This window comes from Kogia breviceps, chromosome 19 (assembly GCF_026419965.1).
Source record: "Kogia breviceps isolate mKogBre1 chromosome 19, mKogBre1 haplotype 1, whole genome shotgun sequence".
NCBI classification, from domain to species: Eukaryota; Metazoa; Chordata; class Mammalia; order Artiodactyla; family Physeteridae; genus Kogia; species Kogia breviceps.
The window spans coordinates 53,378,151-53,401,141 of NC_081328.1; the positions used below are offsets into that span (position 1 = coordinate 53,378,151).

At 52.1% G+C, this 22,991-nt stretch overlaps 1 protein-coding gene and 1 long non-coding RNA gene across 2 annotated transcripts in view; one reads left to right on the forward strand and one right to left on the reverse strand.

Annotated features, from left to right (window-relative positions):
- Nucleotides 1–250: 250 nt before the first annotated feature.
- SOX9 (SRY-box transcription factor 9) lies at nt 251–5,563 on the reverse strand. Its single transcript, XM_059047067.2, has 3 exons — nt 4,775–5,563; nt 3,569–3,822; nt 251–2,992 (listed from the first exon to the last, which is right to left on the reverse strand). The coding sequence occupies exons 1-3, from the start codon at nt 5,203–5,205 to the stop codon at nt 2,148–2,150; spliced, it is 1,530 nt and encodes a 509-aa protein (XP_058903050.1). The 5' UTR covers nt 5,206–5,563; the 3' UTR covers nt 251–2,147.
- LOC136793157 (uncharacterized) overlaps nt 2,612–22,991 on the forward strand; it is an 80,856-nt gene continuing 60,476 nt past the window's right edge. Inside the window, exon 1 of the long non-coding RNA XR_010838042.1 lies at nt 2,612–2,924. This is a non-coding gene — a long non-coding RNA (uncharacterized lncRNA). The remainder of the gene's footprint in view (nt 2,925–22,991) is intronic.

Genomic DNA, 22,991 nt, shown 5'->3' on the forward strand with positions numbered 1-22,991 from the left:
GATTGCCAGAAATGTGCATAAAAAATAAAAACATCACAATGATTGGGCTATCATGATCTCTTCGGTGCCCCGATTCTTCAAACCACCGTTTTAACAGGAGAACCAGATGAATAAATCCATAGGCCATTGTCTTTTTAATGCAACGTATATTTATTGTAAACAATAATATACAAAAAAAGGAAGAGAAAAAGGAAAGGTAAGTTTCACAGAGAAAACAAAAGGTTTGGGGGGGAAAACAAGCAAAACAAACAAAACACAAACACAAACCAAACCTTACCTAAAGACAAAATATGATTTAAATGCCAGGTTTCTTAAGTTACAGAAATATTTTTTTTAAAAAAAGATCTGCTTTTATACAGAAATGGAAAGATGCCATATTATAAGAGTGCTTTAAGATTTTACTCTACTGACTTCTAAAACTGTTAATATATCTTTTTTTAAATAAAAAAAAAAAGTTTGCTGTCTTTTTTAAAAAGCAATCCTCACTCTCCAGCCACAGAATTAAGAATTAAGGTTTGTCAGTGGGCTGACCCCCCTCCCCTTTCCTCCCCCTCTCCAAGAAAACATGCAGGGGAACATCGATGACACACGCTTGCATTGTTTTGAGTCACAACACACACACACACACACACACACACACACAGTTTAGGCAGCCCAAAGGTCTGTGGCAGAAAACACTGCAAATGACTCAGTGATACACTACATCTGCAAACTCTCATTTGTACAAAAAGAGAAACAAGTTTCCAGTTTGTTTTCAACAAAACAACAGAGGAAAAAAAAGACAGACAAAAAGGCATTTATACAAATCTAGGACAAGGAATCCAAAGAAACTTGCTTTTAATAAAAAAAAAAGATTAAAGAGATAAATAAAAAAAACTGGTTACAGTTAAGGACATAATTTAACAGATGACCATACCCTTTGAGGACGGCTCCAACAACCTATTTTAAAGAAGGTAAATTTAAAAAATAAAAAAAAAAAAAGAGGAAGCTTTTTTTGTTTTTAATTAAAACCTCTCCTTACAAAATAAATAATTTTAGCACGTGGAATGTCTTGAAGTTAACTGCTGGTTTTCAGAGAGGCACAGGTGACAGTGTAAGTGAGAGGATTCTAGCATCTGTGTTCCACATGGGGCCCGGGCAGGCAACCAGGGGGCAGTGTGCTGGGGGCACAGTATTGGCTGCTGAAACATTCCCCAAACAGATTTCATCTCCTTTGCTTGCCTTTTGCTTCTTTCTTAAGGTTTCGGTGAGCGAGCAAACACAGGAGGAAATGCACTAAAAGAGGGCACAAGGCTTTTCCAGCAGCATGGTTTTAAGGCTTTAAGGTGTTTTTTTTCTTGTTTAAAAAACATATATATGATAAAGCTTACCAAATCGTCTCTAGACTATTGTTTACTTCCGTATTTGCAAAATAAGGCCTTGATTTTTCTAAGGCAACTCCTCCTTGAATCAGAAAGCCCGAGGAATTAAGCAAAGCTAACCCCCCAAAACTGATCACGTAACACAAATCTGTGGCTTCTGGAGGTTAATACAACACACACGCTTTTTTTTTTTTTTTTTTTTTGTCTGTTTGTCTGTAAGAGAAAGCAAATCTGTACAAAAATACTCTGGTTGCAAGAAAAGCTAGGGCACACTGTTCGACTAAGTAGTTTAGCTGTTGGAAAAATAAGAGCATTTAATTTTTTTACCTAAAAATATGTATAAATCCCCTCAAAATGGTAATGAATCATACACAGTACATACTAAAAATATTTAAAATAGAGAATATTCCTCACAGAGGACTTTTTTCTTTAATTACTGCTAAAAAATAATTACAAAGTCCAAACAGGCAGAGAGACTGAGCAAACTGATCACACGAATCTCCATCACCCTCCACGCTGGCTTTGAACGTTTCCAGCCCAGTTTCCCATCGGTTCTGCTGGTCCCTCTAGCCAAGAGTGGCCTGGCCACTGATTCGCAACAAGGTGGTAATGCGTTTGGATAGTCAATGTTTCTGTCTTGTAATCTGAGTTCGAGTTGCCTTCAGCGTACATGTCTTTAAAAATAAGAAAAAAAAAAAAAAAGTCCAAAGGGAATTCTGGTTGGTCGCGTTATTTCTTGGGTTCTTTTTATGATCATCACGGCTATCGTCGCTCTCTAAGCGTTCCTCAAGGTCTGGTGAGCTGTGTGTAGACGGGCTGTTCCCAGTGCTGGGGGCTGTGGGTCTGCGGGATGGAAGGGACCCCGGAGGTGTCGGCGATGGGGGTGTACATGGGCCGCTGCGCCGGGCTCATGTAGGTGAAGGTGGAGTAGAGGCCGGAGCCCTGGCCCGCCGCGTGGCTGTAGTAGGAGCCGGAGTTCTGGTGGTCAGTGTAGTCGTACTGCGAGCGCGTGATGGGCGGGTAGGACGGGCTGTAGTGCGGGAGGCTGAAGGGGCTGTAGGCGATCTGCTGAGGCGAATGTTGCTGCTGCTCGCTGTAGTGGCTGGGACTCAGCTGCTCCGTCTTGATGTGCGTTCGCTGGGCCTGGCCCGGCTCGCTGCTCAGCGTGGTCAGCGTGTGCGCCTGCGCGGGCGGCTGAGGGGGAGCCTGCGCGGGGGGCTGTGGGGGCGCCTGCGCGGGCGGCTGCGGGGGCGCCGGTGGGGCTGGCGGGGGCGCCTGCGGGGGCGGCGGCGGCGCCTGCTGCTTGGACATCCACACGTGGCCAGCGCCCGCTGGGGTGGCGGCCGTGCTGCTGATGCCGTAGCTGCCCGTGTAGGTGACCTGGCCGTGCGTGGCCGGCACCCCCGGGTGGCCATTGGGCGGCAGGTACTGGTCGAACTCGTTCACGTCGAAGGTCTCGATGTTGGAGATGACGTCACTGCTCAGCTCGCCGATGTCCACGTCGCGGAAGTCGATGGGGGGCTGTCTGCCCCCCTCTGGCAGCGGGCGACCCTCTCGCTTCAGGTCAGCTTTGCCCGGCTGCACGTCGGTTTTGGGGGTGGTGGGTGGCGTTGGTGGACCCTGCGATTGCCCTGAGGACGATAAAAGAGGAAGAAGCAGAGAGCAATCAACCAGGGCTGTACGGAGGCTTTAGTCTCAGGAACCCTCCTGGGACCCCCCCTCCCCCCCCTCCGCTGAAGTGTCCCGTATCCGCGGGGGAGGCGCGCTGCAGCGAGAGAAATCGCTGAATGATTAACTCGCCGGTACACACTCGGCAGTCTCCTTTTATCAGGGGAGGGTCTGAGGCCCGGAGGGTCCGGAAGACCAAATTGCTACTTGTACAAGAGCCCTGTGTGTGCTTTTGGGCTGGGGGAGCAAAGAGAAAAAGGAATAAATCCTTTAAAGCTGTAAAGGCATTTTACCCCGCGATAAAAATTACTGTCAGGATGCAGGAATTAGGTTGGGGTGTGGGTGTGGGTGTGGGTGTGGGTGTGGGTGTGGGTGTGCGCGCGCGCGTGTTTTTAGGGGCTTGGCGCAGGGATTAGCGTGTTTCCCTCCCCAGGGAGCGCCAGGTCCCTAAGCAGAGCCCACTAGGTAGCTGGGGGCCCGGGGGTGTGCCAGACGGGGCGCGGTGGCCAGGCCGGGGTGGGGGTCGTAAGGAGACTCACCGGAGTGCTCGCCGGGGGAGTGGACCTCGCTCATGCCGGAGGAGGAGTGCGGCGAGTCGGCCTGCAGCGCCTTGAAGATGGCGTTGGGGGAGATGTGCGTCTGCTCCGTGGCCTCCTCGGCCTCCGCCTGGCCGTTCTTCACCGACTTCCTCCGCCGCGGCTGGTACTTGTAATCCGGGTGGTCCTTCTTGTGCTGCACGCGCAGCCGCTCCGCCTCCTCCACGAAGGGCCGCTTCTCGCTCTCATTCAGCAGTCTGGGGGGTGGGGTGGGGGGGTAGCAGACAAAAAGAGAGGGGAGGGGGCTCCGTGAAACCGGCTGAGCTGTCAGGTCGGCGGGAGGAGGAGGTGACCCTCACCGCTCGGCTTCTTGGAACACAGCCCCCCTTCCTCCCTCCTCCCTGCTTTCCAGCCACTACCGCAACTCGAAACTTTTCTTTAAAAAAAGAAAAGAAAAAAAAATCTCCGTTCTTCTAGACCGACCTGAGCGGACCCTCCCCGCCCCGCCCTCTCCCCTTCTCTATTTTGGAAGCCCTGGAGATGAAAATAGCTTTCCGCGGCTCCCGCTCTCCAGGCCTTTGCTACTGGAGTTATACCCGCCCCCCTTCCGTCCGCAACACCCTTTAAAAACTTTCTGAAAAACCACTTAATCTGCAAGGAGCTTCTCCTGCCCCCACCCCCACCCCCGCCACCGCACTCACACACTGTACCCACCTATTTCCAGCAGCCTCCCTTCTCCCCCCCCCTCTCCTTCCTGCCACGGGGCCCTCTAGCCTCGGCTTCTCCCCCAACCCTGCATCCCATCTCCGTGGACGAAGGGCTTCACGGGGCAGCGCAGTTCGAGGGAGGGGGAGGCAGACTTCAATTCCTTGGGATTGAACTTCACTGCGGCGGGAGATCCGGCCGGCAGCCCTCTCCCACCGAGTCTCCTGCTGGAGTTCTCCCCTCCTCTGGCCATCTCCCCCCCCCCCCGCCCCTCCGCCCCTCCCCGCTCCACCTACCCCCTCCCCCCTTTCCCCAAAAGCAATCCAAGAACTTTGTCAAACTCTGAGCCAAGTTACACCTCGTCTCCACTCCCCCCCCCACGCCCCACCCCGCCTGCTCCGGGACCGGCAACTCCCTCCTGCTGGGAGGCGGGGCGCGGAGAGACGGTCCCGGCCAGCGCCCCCCGCCGCCGCCGCGGAACCCACCCTGCCGCGCCCGCCCTACCTCCAGAGCTTGCCCAGCGTCTTGCTGAGCTCGGCGTTGTGCAGGTGTGGGTACTGGTCGGCGAGCTTCCTGCGCGCCGCCTGCGCCCACACCATGAAGGCGTTCATGGGCCGCTTGACGTGCGGCTTGTTCTTGCTCGAGCCGTTGACGCGCACCGGCATGGGTACCAGCGTCCAATCGTAGCCCTTGAGCACCTGGCTGACGGCCTCGCGGATGCACACGGGGAACTTGTCTTCCTCGCTCTCCTTCTTCAGGTCCGGCTCGCCCTTGGGGAACGTGTTCTCCTGGGGCCGCGTGTTCTCGGTGTCGGAGCCGGAGCCCGAAGGGCAGGGCGAGCCCGCCGAGTCCTCGGACATGGAGGGGCTGGGGGCGCCGGACAGGCCCTTCTCCTGCTCGTCGGTCATCTTCATGAAGGGGTCCAGGAGATTCATACGCAGGCCCGGGGCAGGGGGCGGGTGGCCGGGAAAGGCGAGAAGCCGCGGCGGCCCGGGGGCTCGAGGCGCGGGCTACTCTCCCCTCGGCTGCCCGGACGCGGGGCGAGCGGCTCCCGGGGAGCCTGGCGCGTCACTCGGCCGCAGCGGCGAGCTTTTAGGAAGGCGCGCGGGGGCCAGCCCGCAGCTGCCCGCTCCAAGTGTGGGAAGGCGAATTGGAGAGGAGGGGGGGAAAGAAAGAGAGCAAAAAGCGGGGGGCGATTGCACCCCTTCTCTCCTGCTCCTGCAGAGAAAAAGGTCCTGGAGTGAAACTGGCAAGTCGCGGCGCCACTCAAGTTCCCACTCAGTTGCAAGCTCCGCACTCCGCTCTCCAACTCCCAGCCCAGCGGCTCTTTAATAAATACACCCCCTCACCTTAGAGACGTCAGCCAATCACAGCACGGCATTTCAGGTTTCAGGGCTTGGCAGGCAGCTGATTGGATCCACTTCGGGGGGGAGGAGGATTGTGGCGCTGGGCAGGGTGATGAGAGGGGAGGGGCGGAGCGGGGAGGGGAGCGCAGCCGCTGGTCCGCCGGTGGGGGGTTGTGGGGTGGGGTGCTGCGGGGAAGGCGGGGGACCCGGGACGTCCAAGTGTGTAAGTTTGCCGTGCTCTGGTAATGTCAGAATTCGGTGCCGTCTCCGCGCGAATCTTTGCGCGCGCGCGCGCGTGTGTGTGTGTGTGTGTGTGTGTGTGTGTGTGTGTGTGTAGACTAGGATCTCTCCCCACCCCCAAGCATTTCTGTTCGCTATTTTATCCGAGGTCCCGGGGACTTAGTCGGAGTTTGCCATATTCGAAAAGCTATCGCTCCAGACTTAAATCATAGCCGAGTTTCCGCGCCTGAAGCCGGCCTCCGCCGAAAGCGCTTAGAAATTGTCTTGCGAAGCAAACGTTTTAGTGACTCAACGCCCGCCGTTCCTCGGTAATAATCCATATAAATAGATTTAACATGCTCTGGTTCGCCGGAGCTGGTGCGGCTGGTCGGCATTCGGCTGCGCTCCTGCAAAGGGAATCAATGAAACCCACAGCGAGGTCCCCGCTCAGGCTGGCGGCCGCGGCGACGCCGCACCGCGCTCGCGGGAGTCGTCCCGCGCGCCTCACCGACCTTGAACTCTGACAAGTTCTTCTCCAGCCGCCCCTTCCCCAGCCCCCCACCCCGCCGACCCTCCTCCGTGACAGGGCGACTGCTCGGAGGTTCTGCTTTTCACTTCTGGTCGAATCAGAACGTCAGCAGAGTTGCCCCTGGAAAGAGTTTGCATACTGCTCTGGCTTTGAGAAGTCCAACTTTGCGAATGTGGCTGTCCTGGGCCGCGAGGCTGAGGCCGGTTCCTTGGTTTGAAAAGGCCAAGCCAATGGGCACCACTGCAGACAAAACACTCCACTTTGGTGGAGTCGTGCTGCTTGCCTGCTTTCGCCTTTTTTTTTTTTTTTTTTTTTTACAAAACACCTGGAGCGGTGAAGCGCCTGTCGTCCTGACTTTAGTCGGGTCCTTTCTGTCTTGCAGACGTTCAGGAGTTCTGGGGAGGGGGCTGGGGGTGTCTCTGATGTATTTCAAGTGTGATTTGAGCACAACCTTTGTGTTTACACGAACTGCTTAGAGCTTGGTTTGCTCTCTGTTCTGGGAGAGAAGAAAAATCTTAGTCGCCTGCGGGTTACATGTCTCCAGAACCACAAATAAATGCACAACTGTGGAAAATTCAGTTTTAAATGTTCCCCCCACCCCTTTCTGGCTCTCGCCAATGTTCGCCTCCGAATTAAATTATTGTTAGTGTCCATCGGCCCGCATCATATCAAAGACTTCTTATTTCTAATTTGCAAATTGCGGACACTATTGCAAGATTTCAAAGAATGTTTTCCTTGAAGAATTTTTTTAAATCTCGTTTTAAAAGAACGTCTTTCTGAAGCAGTCAACATTTGTTACAGGAAATGGAACTCTTCATTAGGTAGTCAGCTACAAACCTGTTAAACAATATTTACTTCTTAAACGAATGTAACTCACAAGTGGATGTCTTTAGTAGCCTGTAGGTCGTTTACCCGTTTGAGAGACATCATACAATAGCCTTGTATTCATGGCTTCGTGAATACGCTCGGAAAGTATAGGAACAACTTCGTCCTTTCTTAGGAGGAAAAAATCCCGGTTAGTATGGACTGATTTCTGTATCCTAGGGAGGGGACAGTTGTTAGTATAACTGTGCCTTCGCAGACACCTGACCCAGGAGGGGCCTCAGAGGCCAGAACTTCGGGCAGAAGTTTTAACCAGGCCGTCTGTATTTAGTCGCATTTTATTGTAATTCCCATGTTTACTGGCATAAAGGCAGTGAAGACGACTGTGACTTTAAGATATTTTGGAAGATTTCGCTAAATATTTGTCAAGATAAATACGTACACATAATATATTCTTAGTACAATTACGTAATAGGAGATACGTAATATATCGCATTTTAAATCATAAGTTACCGGGGTGTATCCCTTTTCTGTTCGTTTGATGCCAGCATTTTTGTATCTTTTCGAAAACCTGTGGTAAACAATCAGTTGACTTTAAAAACGGAATGCAATTTTTCGCTGTATCCAGAGGGGGCGCCAAAAGCTCAGAAACTGTCTGACACAGAAACTGCGGAAAACTTAGATGGTGGTGGGGGGTGGCGTGTGCCGTTCAGTCAGGACTGCGTGTTGCTGCCGAGATTTATCTCGGCAGAAATTCGTACTCGATATTCCCTCCCATACGGATCCACCTCTGGGCATCCCAGTTAGGGGAACTGGGAGGTGTGTGTCTGTAGGGCACGGGGCAAAAAAAAAAAAAAAAAAAAAAAGCGTTCGAGATGTCTGACGTTTCTGTTCTGCACAGAACGGGGACACCGAGACCACAATGACCCCGGGCTCCCAGGTGCCAAGCGTCGCCCTCTGCCTGGCGTGCCGGGAGCAGGCCAATTCCGACCCGTGGGCATCGTCCACTAGCCAGTGGGGGCGATCCTGCCTTTCTGCAAGCGGTCGGGTGCCAGCACCCCTCCACCTCTCTCTGCCGGGGCTCTTCCGCGTCGCCCTTGACCTCCCCGACCTGCCCAGGGAAGAACGCTCGCAGCCCCCGACCGGAGCACCTGAGTCAGAGAGAACCCGGGGGAAAGAAACCCGTTCCACAGTGTTGCGCTTATAGATCGGGACACTGAGGCTGTCGGCCCAGGGGCAGCCAGAGCGCTGTGCCTGGGAGCTGAACCGTCTAGTGGGGCCGAGGGAGGAAAAGGACGCAGATCAAGAAAAGGGGCGGGCGGTGGACCGCACTCCACGGGTCCGGAGTCGCGCGCTGGGGTCCCGCGCCGCAGCCCGCGCCGCCGGGTCTGCCGCCGGGAGCGGAGCCCTGGGGGTGCGAGCGGATCCCAAGGGGAACCTCGGGAAACCGAGGTCTGGGATACCCCCCGCGCCCCCCCGCCCCACCGCTTCTCTCCTTCTCGGCGTCGGGGGCCGGCGCCGGGCTCAATTTCCCCGGCCCGGGCGGCCAATCTCCCTCCGCGTCTACGCGGGAGCTCAGGCAGGAGCCCAGGGGTGTGTGTGCTGGCGCTGAGCAAGCTTCCCTGGCTCGGGCGCGGAGGCGGGGGGGGTGGGGGGGGCGGGCTGGCGCAGACACCGGGGGCTGGGGGGGGGCTCCGTCTCGGATGGGGGTGGGCGGTGTGAGCGAATGGGGTTCCCTTTGCCTGGGGAGTTAAGGACCACGACCTCCCTCTACAAAATTCCTTAGCCAAGAGTGGGGACTGTGTCTAAATCCGTTTTCTGCAGGGAGGCAAGTCCTGGGAGAAATCGGTCGGGGTGAGAACAGCAGCGTCTCCCGAAGATCTCAGCCCCGGGCAACTTTTCTACAGAAGTGCTCGGGACGAGGGATGCCCCTTCTCTGTGCCAGGTCCCCTGGCCTGGTTCCCTTGAGGTCAAAGACCCCAGTCCCTGGCGGGACACTCAGGTTCCTGGCCCTCCCTCCGCTGCCAAGCGCTCCTCGGTAATTAGCACTTTTCACTGGGCGTGGAGCCTGTTTGCCTGTCGCTCTTCGCGCCGGACACCGGTTCCCTTTGAAAAGGAGCGGCAGGTAAGCTTGTCTCAGGATAAGCGCTGGGCCGGACGGCAACAGCAAGAGGGCAGAGGAAAGTCCCAGGCCGCTTCGTTAGGTACGCAATAAATATCTGTTGACCGGCCAAATAAACGTGATCTTTGGACATCGCAGGCCTCCAGACCTCCCAGCAACACGCCCCATAAACGCATGTGACTGTATGTTTCTCCATGTAAATTTCTCCCCAAACGGGCGCCCTACTCTGGGAGATCAACCAACCAGCGTCACCCAAGACTATGTAATTCCAGCGTCCCTAAAACCGCCGGCCGAGAGGGGCATTTCAGTGTTCTTCCCCCCTCTCTTTTCGAAGAGGAAAGGGGGTGAGGTGGACGGGAGGAGGTACCGGGTGAAGGAGGCACGAACCGTCAGTGTGCTTCCCGGTGACCCGGCCGGGCCGGGGGCGCGCACCCGAACCAGAGCAAGAGACTGAATGAGCTGGTCCAGGGCTGGCCGGCTATCGAGGGGGAACGGAGGGGTGCGAGTGGGGCAGTCCCAGCCCCAAAGGGACTTGGCTTGCAAAGGGAGTGTGCTCTCTTTTTTTCTAACCTTACTGTTTCGAAAATACCTGTTTTTAGTCAAGGTACAAGGGAGCCGCGCGTCGTTCGGCTTTGCCTCCACGCATCCCTAGAAAGGCCTGCGGGAAATTTCCTGGGCCACGTGTTTTTTGCTTTTTGTTTTTTTGTGTTTTTTTTTTTTGGTCCCTCCACAATTTTCCTCTTTTAAAAATCCCTCAGGCATTTTCAGCTGAAGGTGCTTTTGCCTCGATGTTTCAAAAATACAAATAAAATAAGCGCTCGACGCAGCGGTGCCTCGGTTGCCGAGGGCCCCGCAGGGTCAGGGCGCCCACTTCAGCCCCCAGGGGTTTCCTCGGTCGATCAGAGCCCCACCGGCCTCCCCTCGGGTCCCCTTTCGGTTCAGGGTGTGTTCGGTCCCAGGGAAGGACCCGACAGAAAAGAGCTGAGATTCTCAGGAGTTTTGTGCCGATTCGCCAAAGGGACGGCGGGTTCTAGAGCGAGGACTTAAGCTCAGCCCGAGGGGACGCTAACAGCTGCTCCCTCTAAGATGTCCTCAAGGGTGGGCGATTATTTCGGATCTTTATGAATCTGGGAAATGTTTCCATCCAACTACGAAAAGGGAGACATGCTATTATTGAACAATCACGCGGGTAACTGTCAGAATTAAAGACAAGTTATCTTGTGTCTTCCGCGCAGTCCTTTTCTATCCCTGCGGCAGAGCGCATCTCCCGGGTTTCTGGCACCTCTACGTTCTCAGGGCCAAGCCGGGCATCCTTGCTGCCGAGACTTGGGCCCCGCTTCCGAGCGGCGTGAGCGAGGCTCAAGGGCAGAGAGCGCAGCTGGGTCGCCTGCCCTCCGGTCGGAGCTCAGGCGGCAGCGGTAGCGCGTTCTGCCCCGAGGGCCCTGGGAAGGCCAAGGCCGTGAAGTCAGCCCCAACTTTCGAGTTTCGCCGGAGTGAAGTCTTAAGGCGGAGGGTTCTCAGAGCTGTGACGTCGCAAAAACTGTAGAGGGTAGGCGGACCAAGAGCCTGGTTAAACAGCCTTGGGGAGTCTCCAAGTGGGGGCCACAGGGAACCCGGGGGACCCGCTGGGCTTCCTGCCTTGTCATTGTTTATTTCAAATTAATTTCTTGGTCCGCGTCGCTTTCTGCAATCCTGTAGGAAAGGCAGGCAGCATGATTACCTGATTCTCTCCCGGGGTTGTTTCTAGGGAGAAGCAAGGGGTGTCTCTGGTTCTCTCCCAGCTTCCAATAGGCAGATGAGGCATTTTGAGAAAGCAGGTTCTTTCTTTTCTTTTTTTTTTCTCCCCGTGACATTTTTCTCCCAAGGCCCTTTCACTGATGTAAAAGGAGTAAGTAAACTCTTAAATGCCCCCCCCCACCCGCCCTTTTTGACGAGCGTGAGATTTGGCTGGGCACAGATGAGAATAACAGGGTTTTTGTTGTGTTGTTGCTGTCGTGGTTGGTTTTTGTATCCTCGCCTTTACATCGTTAAGACCCAGAAAACTCTCACAGTGTCCACGTCTCCATCTTCAGGACAACACGTGTGTACTTCCTTCCAATGGGAAAGTGCAGGTTGCTTCTGTCTCACTGAGTTCTTGGGCTGGAACCTGCGGCTCCCCCAGTTTCCTGGGGGGAGGAAACACGAGAGAAGGCCCAACAGCCTGGACGAGGCAGGAGTGGTGGCAGAAAAGACTTCCCTCCCCGGTGCCCCCTAAAGCTCACAAAACTGCCAGCTTCAGCTGACAGACGAGGACTGTCCTTTCAGTCTCACCTGCCTTCGTAACCACGCGCAACGCAGAGACAAATAGCAGTTCTCCGTATAATTTAAGGGCAGGGTCACTAGAGATTCGGACCTCAGGGCATTTATTATTCTTCAAAAGGGACAGGTAGTCTTAAGACAGCCCTAGACGGAGGCACCTTTTCCTTAAATGCTCCCTTTCTGGGAGCAGTGGCGACGTCTCACAGGATGGGAGGTTGTCCTCAGAAAAGTGGTGTCTGATGGAAGCGAGGGTTCTATCTCCAGTAGGAAAGGAAGGTAGGGTGGGTCGTCTTGGCTCACATGCTCTATCCTGGCTTTCACCCCCTACCTCCAGGGTCTGCTCCCCTCCCCACAGAGGCCTGGCCTGTGAAGGAGCCCCAAATCCAGCTGTTGTTTGAACCTCAACTGTCCCAAACGCATGAGGTATCATGGGCAGCAAACCAGGTGCCTCTGGTGCTTTTGCAGGTTTCCGAGGTGTGGGTGACCCTGGCCGGCTGTGCGGGAACGGGCTCCCTAGTTCTGAGAGTTGTCTCCAGGACCCCAGAGGGTGGAATACAGTTCTGGGCGGAGGAAGTACAGCGCAGTGGGGACATCTTGTTCTCTCCATTCCCGTACCCTCTCCTGTCATTCTTTCCCCTGTCACCTCTGTCCCGGAGAGCTCAACCTTAATCATCCGCAGCTCCCACATAAATCAGTTCCGTGGACATTGCTTGATGGGCCTGCTATGGGCCTGAACCTCTAAAGGGGGCAAGAGTGGGTTCCTGCCAGTTGTTGTCTCCTGGTCTCGTTTCCATCAGAATTCAGCCTCTGAGTGCCACCCCTTCCCTGCTTTGTCCTCTGGGCTCGCTGTGTGCTGCTCTCTCTGCCTCTGCCGTGATTTCCCCTCTTCCTGCCCTGAAAGAAGGCATGGCTCACAGAGAGCTACTTCCATCCTTGCTCCATCCCAGTGCTGAGGGAGAAGTGGTCCTGAGCTCCTGCATGGCTCACAGAGAGCTACTTCCATCCTTGCTCCATCCCAGTGCTGAGGGAGAAGTGGTCCTGAGCTCCTGCATGGCTCACAGAGAGCTACTTCCATCCTTGCTCCATCCCAGTGCTGAGGGAGAAGTGGTCCTGAGCTCCTGGCTCAGTGTCCGACCCCCTTCCATCTCCTCCCTCTTGCCCCCGGAGCTCACCTCTTTCCTCCTGTCCCCGCTGATGCTGTTCTGCCCTGTGCCTCAGCCATCATTTTCTCCGCCCCGCCCCCCCCCCCCTTTCTTGGTGCAAGCCCAGAAATGCCTTGTAGTGTGGGGTATATGCTTCACTCTCTCTTCGGAGGACATCTGCCAACCAGCACAGTGGTGATGACAGTTTCCAGATGATTTTCCAGGAGCAAAGAAATCTTCTGAGGGAGGAGAGGGTGGCATTGGCCAAACGCTGAGTGGGCTGAATGTTGTGGTTCCGGAGAGGCCCAGGAAGGTGGGGTTTTGTGAGGCTCCAAGATTTCTTTTTCCCCTTTCGATTCTGCCTAAAGCAAAAGTCACTAATTGCTTTTTATTTTCCTGGCACGGAGGAGGCTCTCTTGATTCTGACTCTCCTCCAGGAGCTTAGATCTGAGGAAAGCGGGGTTTCAGAGTGATATTGGTGGAGGTGTCTGCCTCCAGGCTCACTTCCTCAGCTCAGCAAGGCCTGAGACCTGCTTTAGCCAAGTCTTGGGTTAGTATCAGCCAAGAGGACGGGAGAGGTTAGGCAGAGGATGGCAAGAACGGTCACCCACCCCTTCCTTTGTCCCCAGGCTTCGCCAGCCCACTTCTGCCAAGGGCACTTTGATTTTCAGGCAAACAAACCAGGAAGTGAGGGTGAGGCTGCTTCTGAGACTTAAGAATGGGTTCAGAGAAAAGACCAGGTTCTCTTTTGATTCTAAGAAATCCCAAACAAAGCTTCCTTGGAATTTCCTTAGAAAGAATTATTGATTTGCCTTCATTTGCTCATTCTTGAGAGTAGTCCTAATTCCTCAGGTCTTTTCCATGTTTTTTTGGTTGTTTCTCAATGACTCATGTATTGAAGCGGCCCAGCCTTCCTGGATTTATGTACTGGCTTATCCCTCATATTCAAGAGCTTCCTTTCTCATGGACTGGGGAGGCTTCCTTACACCCCTTGCTGGCAGCACACCTCTCCCTTTTCAGGGAAGGGTGTCTCTCTCAGATAAAAGCTGCCCTCATCTAGTGTTCTCTTGGGAAAGATGTGAGCCTTATTCAGACTATGGAGTAAGTGACTATATACTTAGTATATTCTAGGTCTCAGAGGTAGCCAGACGTTAACAGGAGATAGAGATCCGAAGTCTTCACAGATCAAACCCCTCTGTGAAGACTTGAGGTCTCCCCAGGAATGGATATTTGCTCTTATCTCTCTGTTTTTATAACATTTTGTTCATGCCTCTTTGTGTTGTCATTTGTCCTTTGTGTCAATATGCTTACCATTAAACTGTGATCTCCTTGAGATCAAGTACAGAGTGTTATTGTCTTTGTATCCCCAGTCTATATGCCACAAAGACTCTGCCGAATAAATATTCATTTAGAAAATGAATGACCAAAATTTAGCCACAGCAATGAATATCTAATGGTAGATTTCTGCTGGTCAGAAATGAGGTGAGACACCTTGGCTGGTCAGATGAGATATCTTTATGGCTCCCCTCCAAAATGTGTCCCGTAGACGGCTGCCTAGGCTACTCACAAGGAAGTATGTCCTTGTTCTGGAATCCTCTTTTAAATTTCCTAGCCTCTGACTTCTTCCTATAGGAAAGAGTGTTGGAGACATGCCTTTGGAGAATTTTTGGAGTGATGGATGTAAAGCTTTTAGATTACAATCTTTGTACATTTCTGGCCTGGATTTACAGGTTCTGAGAAAACAAACCACAAACTGAAATCTTTATTAACATATCAGAACCTCTAAAACCCCCAGACCTTCCTACCCAAATATACAAGGATAATAAATATTTTTTTCTTGCTGGTTTTCTTGCTTGCTTTTCTAAGCATGAGGTACAGTCCTTTCATGGATGAGCCGCGCGCGAACGGCGTGGCTGCCTGTGGAATGAATGGTGGGCGGGGATAGTGGGGAAGGGGGGTGGGGTCCAGAGCAGAGTAGACAGTTATGACCTGGCTTTCCTCTGCAGCTCCCCTAAGAAAGGCATTTTCTTTCCTCTGCCAAGGGCGCTGCTGTTTGTTTGGAGAAGGAGGGCTGTGGGTATGGAATTAGGGGTGTCATGTGGGCTGCACATGTGGCTGGAGCTACCTGAAATCTGCAGGCTAATCAGTCCCAGGAGCCCCAGGAGCACAAACCCCTCCCTTACTCCTCTTTGGGGGCGGGGGGTGGGATTTAAAGGGAAAGGGAGAAACAAAGTGTGTGTAACGTGGATGTACGATGTCTAGGGGCTTGGGGGACCCTTGCAGTAATGTTTGGACCTAACACCCTACATCCTCTCCAGCCAAAGGCACTTGAAAAACAAAACCACCCACCTCCACCCCTGCCCCCCATTCCAAACGGCGACTAACTTGCAGGAAGAAGAAGGAAGGGGAGAAGGAGAGGTAGAGGGCGAGGAGAAACAGGAGGAGGAGAGAAACTGGAGGAGCTTTGGGAACTATTGCACTGGCTTGAGGGTGGGGTGGGGCGGGGTGGGAGGAGTTAATTTCAACATGTATTTATTTAGCTATTAAGTGTCAAAGTGTCACGGCTCTTTGCTCTTCCTGGGTGAAACTTGGTGGCATACGGGTGGGGTGATGCCGTGAGGGGTCGAGGACGGGCATTCTCTTCCAGCCAGTGGGCGGCCACCCCGGGTAGGAAATGTGGGGTTCCCGGCTTGGGGAAGAGAAGCCTGCAGTCTGTTTAGAGCCTGTATTCTCCCTACTCAGTGCACTGTGTCCATTTCCATCCGCACTGTGATTTCCATCACTCCGCCCCACAAAACCAGCAACTACCAGGACTCGCCCATCGTAGCTCTGCACGGTTCCCTCCGAACGCCCATTCACACGCTGCGGAATCACTCGCTCCGGGGCAGGAATCCTGGGGGTTCACACTCTATCCCCTCTCTCTTGTTCTCCCACACGCACGTGTACATGCGCACACATGCATCACTCTAAAGAATCGGCTCTTGTGCCTTCTCACCTATTACTGAAAAATAATTTCACCGCTAATGAATACTCCTTGCGGCTGCTTCCGCTTCTTTTTTTTTTTTGCAGTACGCGGGCCTCTCACTGTCGCGGCCTCTCCCGTTGCGGAGCACAGGCTCCGGACGCGCAGGCTCAGTGGCCACGGCTCACGGGCCCAGCCGCTCCGCGGCACGTGGGATCTTCGCGGACCGGGGCTCGAACCCGCGTCCCCTGCATCGGCAGGCGGACTCCCAGCCACTGCGCCACCAGGGAAGCCCTGCTTCTGCTTTTGAGGTGCCCTTACATCCACTCATCAGCTTTATTCCCTGGACGTGTTTAGGACGCTGTGAGGGGAAGAAATTTTTCTCCCTGCTTTTTCGTGTTCAGAAAGAGAAGCCCTGAAAAGAGCGTGTGGCTTACTCAAGGTCACGCAGTTAAGGGGAGAGGCAGGCCCCTGGATCCCGTGTTGCCAGGGTCGCATCTGCCCCCCCTGGCGCGTCCCACACACGCAGAATGCCACACTCTGCTGTTTCCACGGAACTCTGGCTCCCAGGCCCGCAGGCCGCCTTGTCCAAGCAGACCACTCCCCCACGTTCTCACTGTTTCCCTGGAGATCTCCTTGGGCTCTGGCTCTTTTCTGGGTCACGAGGAGAGACGGGGGTGGGGGGGCTCCACCCTTTTGTGAAATGTGTCTCTGACCTTATCTCCTCCTTTCTCCCCTTAATCAGGGTTTGGCCACCTTTGTCTCAGAGGAGCAGAGAACAAAGTGTGGTTTGAACCATGCACATCTGACCTGTCTTTCCTCCTCTTCATTTCCTTTTCGGGAGAACCTCTCTGGGTTTGCAGAAGTGGTGCCTTGGTTGACTTCGTTTCACAGCCATCATTCCACTCTGACGTGTGTTGGGACTTCTTTCTTCTCTGGGTTGGTGGCAGCTTTTTTACATCTTGATCCAGGCTTGTCCAGGTTTTCAAAATCATTTTATTCAACATAGCAGAAATGTGAGGTCCCCGTCCCCCTAATCCTGGAGAAGTCCTCATCATTCTGGAAGGCAGGACCCTGTGTCATCACCCTGTCCCTTTTTGCTCCATTGGGTCATTTATTAATAAGAGGAAGTGTTTGCAGAGCCTTTACCATGTGCCTGGCAACCTGCTAAGGGCTTTACCTGGATATGTCACCTGTATCCCCCCAAGAAAACCTTTCATGGTACTTCTTCCTTTCCCCCATTTAATAAATGAGAAAGATAAGGTTTAGAATGGTTAAGTCACTTGTCCAAACTTTTACAGCTCTAAGGGTAAAGGGCTGAAAACCCACACCAACAGCAACAGTGAAACCATAGAACAATAGCCACCTACACTTGGATGCTTATTGTGTAAAAACTCAGAAGACCAGATGGGCTATATGCCATTGCCATCTCTCTTCTTACAGTGGGGGAAATTTTACCCATAGCCTTGTTTCTTTTTGGCCTTGCCTTATTTCCTCTGGACTCTGTGTTTTATGAGGCAACCCAGATTTGGAGACAAAAGTTCCCAAACAAGGCTGTCAGTGGAAGAGAAGGGCTTGGGAGGGAAGAGGGGCTCTGCTTGGGTTTCTGACTCTCAAAAGGCTGTCTTGCGTTTTGCATAAGTCACGGCTGATTCAGTAACCTGGTGATCTCACTTCCCATCGGAACTCGCTGTTTGCCTTATAGCCATTCTCCCCTCCTGCCCAGACCTTGGAGAAGCACAGTGTAAGAGAAGAGCGCATTCTTTGGGGGAGGAATCAAGATTAGAATCCTCTGGTTCAAACTTGGTCTGTAGGAGAAGACATTTCATTTGTACAGCAAAGATTGATGTTTGAGACTTGATGGTGTACAGCACGTGGGGAGAGGGTTGTGATGCTGGTTTAAGGAAAGAGGAAGCTGGTGCTCCGGAGAGCGGGGTGGGCAGATGCTGCGGAGACTTGGAGCTCCAGTTCCCTGATGATGTCCTTTCCACCATTCTCTAGTGTTTTCTCTGTGGAGGAGCCAGATTAGAATTCAACTGGGCTCAGTCTTCATTTCTGGCAATCATTCCGTTATAATTGGTTGGAAAAAAAAGAAAGGTGGGGAAAGGTGATCGCACAGGACTATCTCCAGAGAGTATACAGAAAGGGACAGAAGACCTCCAGAGAAGAACAAAGATCAGTTATTTTAGTAGCACATTTTATTTATTGATTTTTAAAAACATTTATTTATTTACCTATTTATATTTATTTATTTATTCGTATGGCTGCGCCGGGTCTTAGTTGCAGCAGGCGGGATCTAGTTCCCTGACCAGGGATCGAACCCGGCCCCCTTAACCACTGGACCACCAGAGAAGTCCCTAGTAGCACATTTTATTGATGTTTCCTGAGCTCAGATCCTTCTCAGGGGAGCCAGGGAGTCTAGTGGAGATGAGAACAATGACAAGTTCAAGCATTAGGACTCCTGCCTCTGGGAAGCATCCAGTACATTCTAACAATGGCACAGAGCCCTGTAAAAAAGCATCACACATTCACTCCACAAACACTTCACGAAGGTCTAAGAGAGGCCTGGCTTGTGCTACACAACAACCCAAATGGACCAACTCAAGGCGACTTCGTTTCTTACTCCATCATGTCAGGCTGTGCTGCTCTCTTAGCTGAAGCCCTTGCCCATCCAGCCTTTCGCAAAGAAATGCCACTTTGGGGGCCTGATTTTTTTTAAAAAAGCAACACATCCGTGCCACATAACTGGACACTGCCCTCCGCCTTCCCCGCGTGTGTCGGACGCTCGTCATAAGTCTTTTTCTAGCCTGTGGCCACAGGGGTTTCCATGGATGGCATAAAGTGCTTTGTGTATTGGAAACTGTGAATAAAAAGGTAGGGGGGAAGGAAAAAAAAGACTAACCCTCAAGCTCACCCAAACCCTAAACCTCAGACTCTTGGAAGGAACCAGTGGTGTAAAACTGTCCCAGACTGCAAACATACCGCCAGCAGGGAGCTGTTTCCGAAGAGACTGGTGTTTCTGCCACTGTGGAGGCCTCGGCTGGCCGGTCCACACGGAGGAATTGAGATCCTTTTTTAATTTTTATTTTTCTCCTTTTTTTTTTTTTTTTGAATAGCTCTTATTTATGATTTTATGCAATAGTGCTGTTTCTTTGAGTTCAGTTACCAAGCAGACAGTGGGCAGCATTAGGCCCTAGTTATGTTCGGTTACACATGTAAAGCCCCTGGTACATAGTATGTGCTCAATACACGTTAGATGGTATTAGTACCTTTTTTAAAAAAAAATAATTTATTTTATTTTTGGCTGCGTTGGGTTTTCATTGCTGCGCACAGGCTTTCTCTAGTTGTGGCGAGCGGGGGCTACTCTTCATTGCGGTGTGCAGGCTTCTCGTTGCGGTGGTTTCTCTTGTTGCGGAGCATGGGCTCTAGGCACGTGGGCTTCAGTAATTGTGGCGCGCAGGCTCAGTAGTTGTGGCGCACGGGCTTAGTTGCTCCGTGGCATGTGGGATCTTCCCGCACTAAGGCTCGAACCCGTGTCCCCTGGGAGATCCTTTTTTAAGTTTCTGAAAGCAAGATGCTCTCTTCCTGCCACAAGCCTCACCCCGCCCCGCACCCCTCCAGCCCCGCCCCAAACCTCCCTGCCTCCCAGGAGGATGGGCCTCTCCTCCGGGGGCTCCTGGCTGCCCCCCAGCAGGAGCTGACACCGGCCTCCCCTTGGTAGCACTCGCCACTCCTGCCAGCCCTTATCTGGGAGAACAGAAGCCCTACCTTTCAGATTCCCCCCAGTTCCTAAAAGAAGGTATTGTTATTTTCTCAAAACTGCCCAGGTTAGGGACAAAGGCAGATTCTGGATCTTCTCTGAGCAGGAGTGAGTTGAATTGGCATTCCTTTAAAATGGCTTGTTATTACCGCTCACTTCTGCTAACAATTACCTGACGGTATAGAAAGGGATCTGACTCCTTTAGGGTCCTGTTGGGTTTTGCCTTTTCTCTTTTTCTTTTCATGGAGCCTTAAAAAAAATGCATACTTGCAGCTTAGACGGGCCTAGTGGATTTTCATCCATGACGTCTGGGGAGATCTTACTGACAAATAATTATTTTATACAGATGTGCGTGCGTGGCTATGTGTCTGTGTGTCTGTGTCTGCGCGTTCTCCGGGAAAAGAAAAGAGGGATAATTTCTTTCTTTTTATGATCAAGTTATCGCTCCTTGAGAGCAGGGTGGTAGAAGAAAAAAAAAAGAAAGGAGTGAGGTGCTGAATTTTGGAAACAGAGAGAGTGTGGTGAGGGATGGTTTGCTTCACAAGCGGGTTTAGCATTTTTTATCTGGTTTGAGCAAATGCCTTGAAGGTAATAGGTGCTCTACAAATATTTGTGGCCGGGAGTTGCACCTGCCATGCTTGATAGGTTTAAGTGAAAGGAAGTCCCGATTGTGTGCTGGAATTGGTTAGGTAGGAGGAAAAAATGTTTCACTGACGATTTGGGAGATAGGAGAGTTCTGAAGATTCTAATGCGACAGAGCTAGAGAGGATGGTCAGCATATTTGGTTAAACCTAAAAACGAACTTTTGCCAACACAGTGCAACCTCCATATACCTTTCCATTAATAATCCTAAATCCAGGGTTCCTTAGACCAAAAATGTGACCTCTGTGTTCCTGTAAATATGTTGTGTGACCTCTTGAGAAACACTTTGCTTCTCAAGGAGGCTGTCTTCTCCTGTTAAAAATGAGAAGTTGCCTTGTCTGAGTTTCCATAGATATTTAAGCGGCGTTGCCTCAGGCTTCTAGGGACTTTGACCTCTGAGATAAGAGCTGGATTTGATCCAAACAAGCACCTGGCATTATGAGCATTGTTCCATTAGATCCGTTTGTTTGACAGAGAAGCTTGGGGTGGAATTGGTGGGTGCCCTAAATGCCCTCGCCTGGTGAGAGGTAAGATACTCCCTAAAAATACCTCTTGCAGCCCAACCAACCTCCCAACTCAGTAGACAACTACACAGAAAATGCCGTGAATGCCAGGAGAGTGGGTGGTTTGGGGATGGATGGCAGCTCTCTTGAGACTTCTGACTGATCCTGGCCCTTTCAGAGGCAATACACGTCTAGAGGGGTCAAGTCCCTGTAAGACTCTTTGTAATATGAGCCTCATCCCAAACGCTCAGAATCCTTTTTGATGAGGATGGATTTGATCGCAGATAGAGGGTTGTGTTCGTTTGTCTCAACCAAAACCAACGTGTCACCTTCCTCTCTCACACCTTTGCTGCCACCTTCCCGGCTCCCTCTGGCGGGGCCCACACACTGATTTTCATTTTCAACACCTAGAGCCTGACTTAGTGATCTAAGATCACTGACTCAGAAAAATGGGAAAGGGCAGGCTAACACCTCACCCAGCGTCCTGGGATTAGCATCCAAGACAAACAGATCAGAGATGGCCCTGTAGGCTCCCAAGAGATGATTCCCATGTGTGAGACAGCCTGGGAGAAACGGACGGTGTTTCTCAAGCTCACTGACATCACTCAAGTTCATGATCCAGGGCTTCACCTTATTGAGGTTGGGGGTTGGGATCCTACTGGAAGAACGGAAGAACTGGGCTGGTGGATTAAAAAAAAAAACAAAAAACAAAAAACGGAGGGGGAGGGAGAGGAGTTCTTCCTGCTAATCAAAGGAGAAACTAAATAAAACGAAGGAAGTCCAAGAAAAATACAGCGCTGTTGTTTTGGGGGCATAAGATGCTGGCTCGGAGGCTTCATTGAGTAATCCAAGTCACACCCTTTCTCTGTGGGACTGAAGGAATGTTGGCTGTTTCTCTGAGGCAGGTGGGAGGTGGGTAGACAGGTCTATGGAGATGAGAATTTCTTGGAGCCAGAGCTCTCTGAACATCTCGTGGCCTTGTAGCTGGGAGGCGGGGACACAGAGAAGCAGGACTGTGACGCTGAATTAGAGCCGGGGAGAAGAAGCGGCCATGGTCAGAGATGAGGGGGAGCGGAGAAAGGTAGAAGAAAACTAGGAAGCAGCAGGGGAAATGACCTTGTTCTTTTTTGTTCTCATCTGAACAGGGCTCCTATGTCCTCAGGAGCCCCTTGGCTCCCTTTCACAAAACCATAGGGCGGCTACCCAGGGAGAGGGAGCGTGTCTGGGTCTGGGGTGCGACGGGAAGCAGGAAGTACCAGTCATTTCACAAGAAGGCTTGACAGTGGAGAGGGAGCCAGCGAAAACTGGCAGACCCCCAAGGGGGCGTAAGAACGTCTGGCCCGGCCTGAAGAACATTTGGCTTCACGTAGTTCTGTGAGTATATGTTTAAAAACACAGCAGTCCACAAAGGTGTTCTGCCAGCCCACCTAAAACATCACTTTCTCTCGCCCACCCTTGATGGTTTCTCTACGAGGCCATGTCAGCTGCTGGCGGTGAACTTCCACGGCCCAAGGAAGGGTTAATGTGCCCAGATGACTTGTCAGGGGAGGCCTTCCCAAGGCAAGTCCTTAAGTATAATTCTCATAAGTGTGCGGAGGCTCCTGACGGACACACTGCTACCTCATTTTATCCCTCCTCACTCCTTCTCCTTCGCTTTAGATTTTAGCAAGAACCCTTGTATGGTTGTAGATACGGCTCTGGAGTTGCTTGTGACTCTACTTTGGGGAGAGTTTCACGGTTTGATCAGTTGGTGGTCCCTTTCCTTCTGAACATGTCCATCTGGTTCTGTGGACCTTTGTCTCTCTCCTGGGCTGGGCATCTCTTAGCCAAACTCTAACTTTTCTTCTTCAACTACTAATGGCAAAGACTCAGAAGACGCCCCTTCTTTTTCATCTGATGCAAAATGTATCAGATTCATCAACCGTGTCCTATCTTGGTGCATCTGAAATGGCACTCTTTGAGAAAGACAGTGTCCTTAGCGTGCTTTCAATGGTTTCCAAAACGCTTGTTCTCCAAGGATTTGTTTCAGTTCTCGAGTCTCTGGACTTATGCAAATGGGCGTTATTCCTTATCTAATGCACAGCAGTACTCTGGATTCAGGACTCATAGATTCTCTCTCTCTCTTTTTTGTTTTTTGTTTGATTGACTTGCTCTGTGACTGTAGAAAAGCTATACCACATCTCTGGGCTTCAGTTGCATCTCTCGCTCAAAGGCAGTTCTTCATCAGATGTTAGCATGGCACTCACTCTTCTTTTGCCTTTCCCAAGGCCAGAAGGCTGACCTTAGCAATCTCTGACATGCTCCCTTATGGAGGAATCTGGTTAGAGTTGTGTGTGAAGGAGCTTAGAAGGAGGGAGGGGTTGGAAACTGTCAAGA

What these genes read in the sequence shown, in the direction of transcription:
- SOX9 (XM_059047067.2), bottom strand. Translation starts at nt 5,205, where the DNA reads ATGAATCTCCTGGACCCCTTCATGAAGATGACCGACGAGCAGGAGAAG. An exon ending in ACGCTGGGCAAGCTCTGGAG is followed by an intron (nt 3,823 to 4,774) that starts GTAGGGCGGGCG and finishes CCCACCCCCCAG; the next exon opens with ACTGCTGAATGAGAGCGAGA. An exon ending in CTCCCCCGGCGAGCACTCCG is followed by an intron (nt 2,993 to 3,568) that starts GTGAGTCTCCTT and finishes TATCGTCCTCAG; the next exon opens with GGCAATCGCAGGGTCCACCA.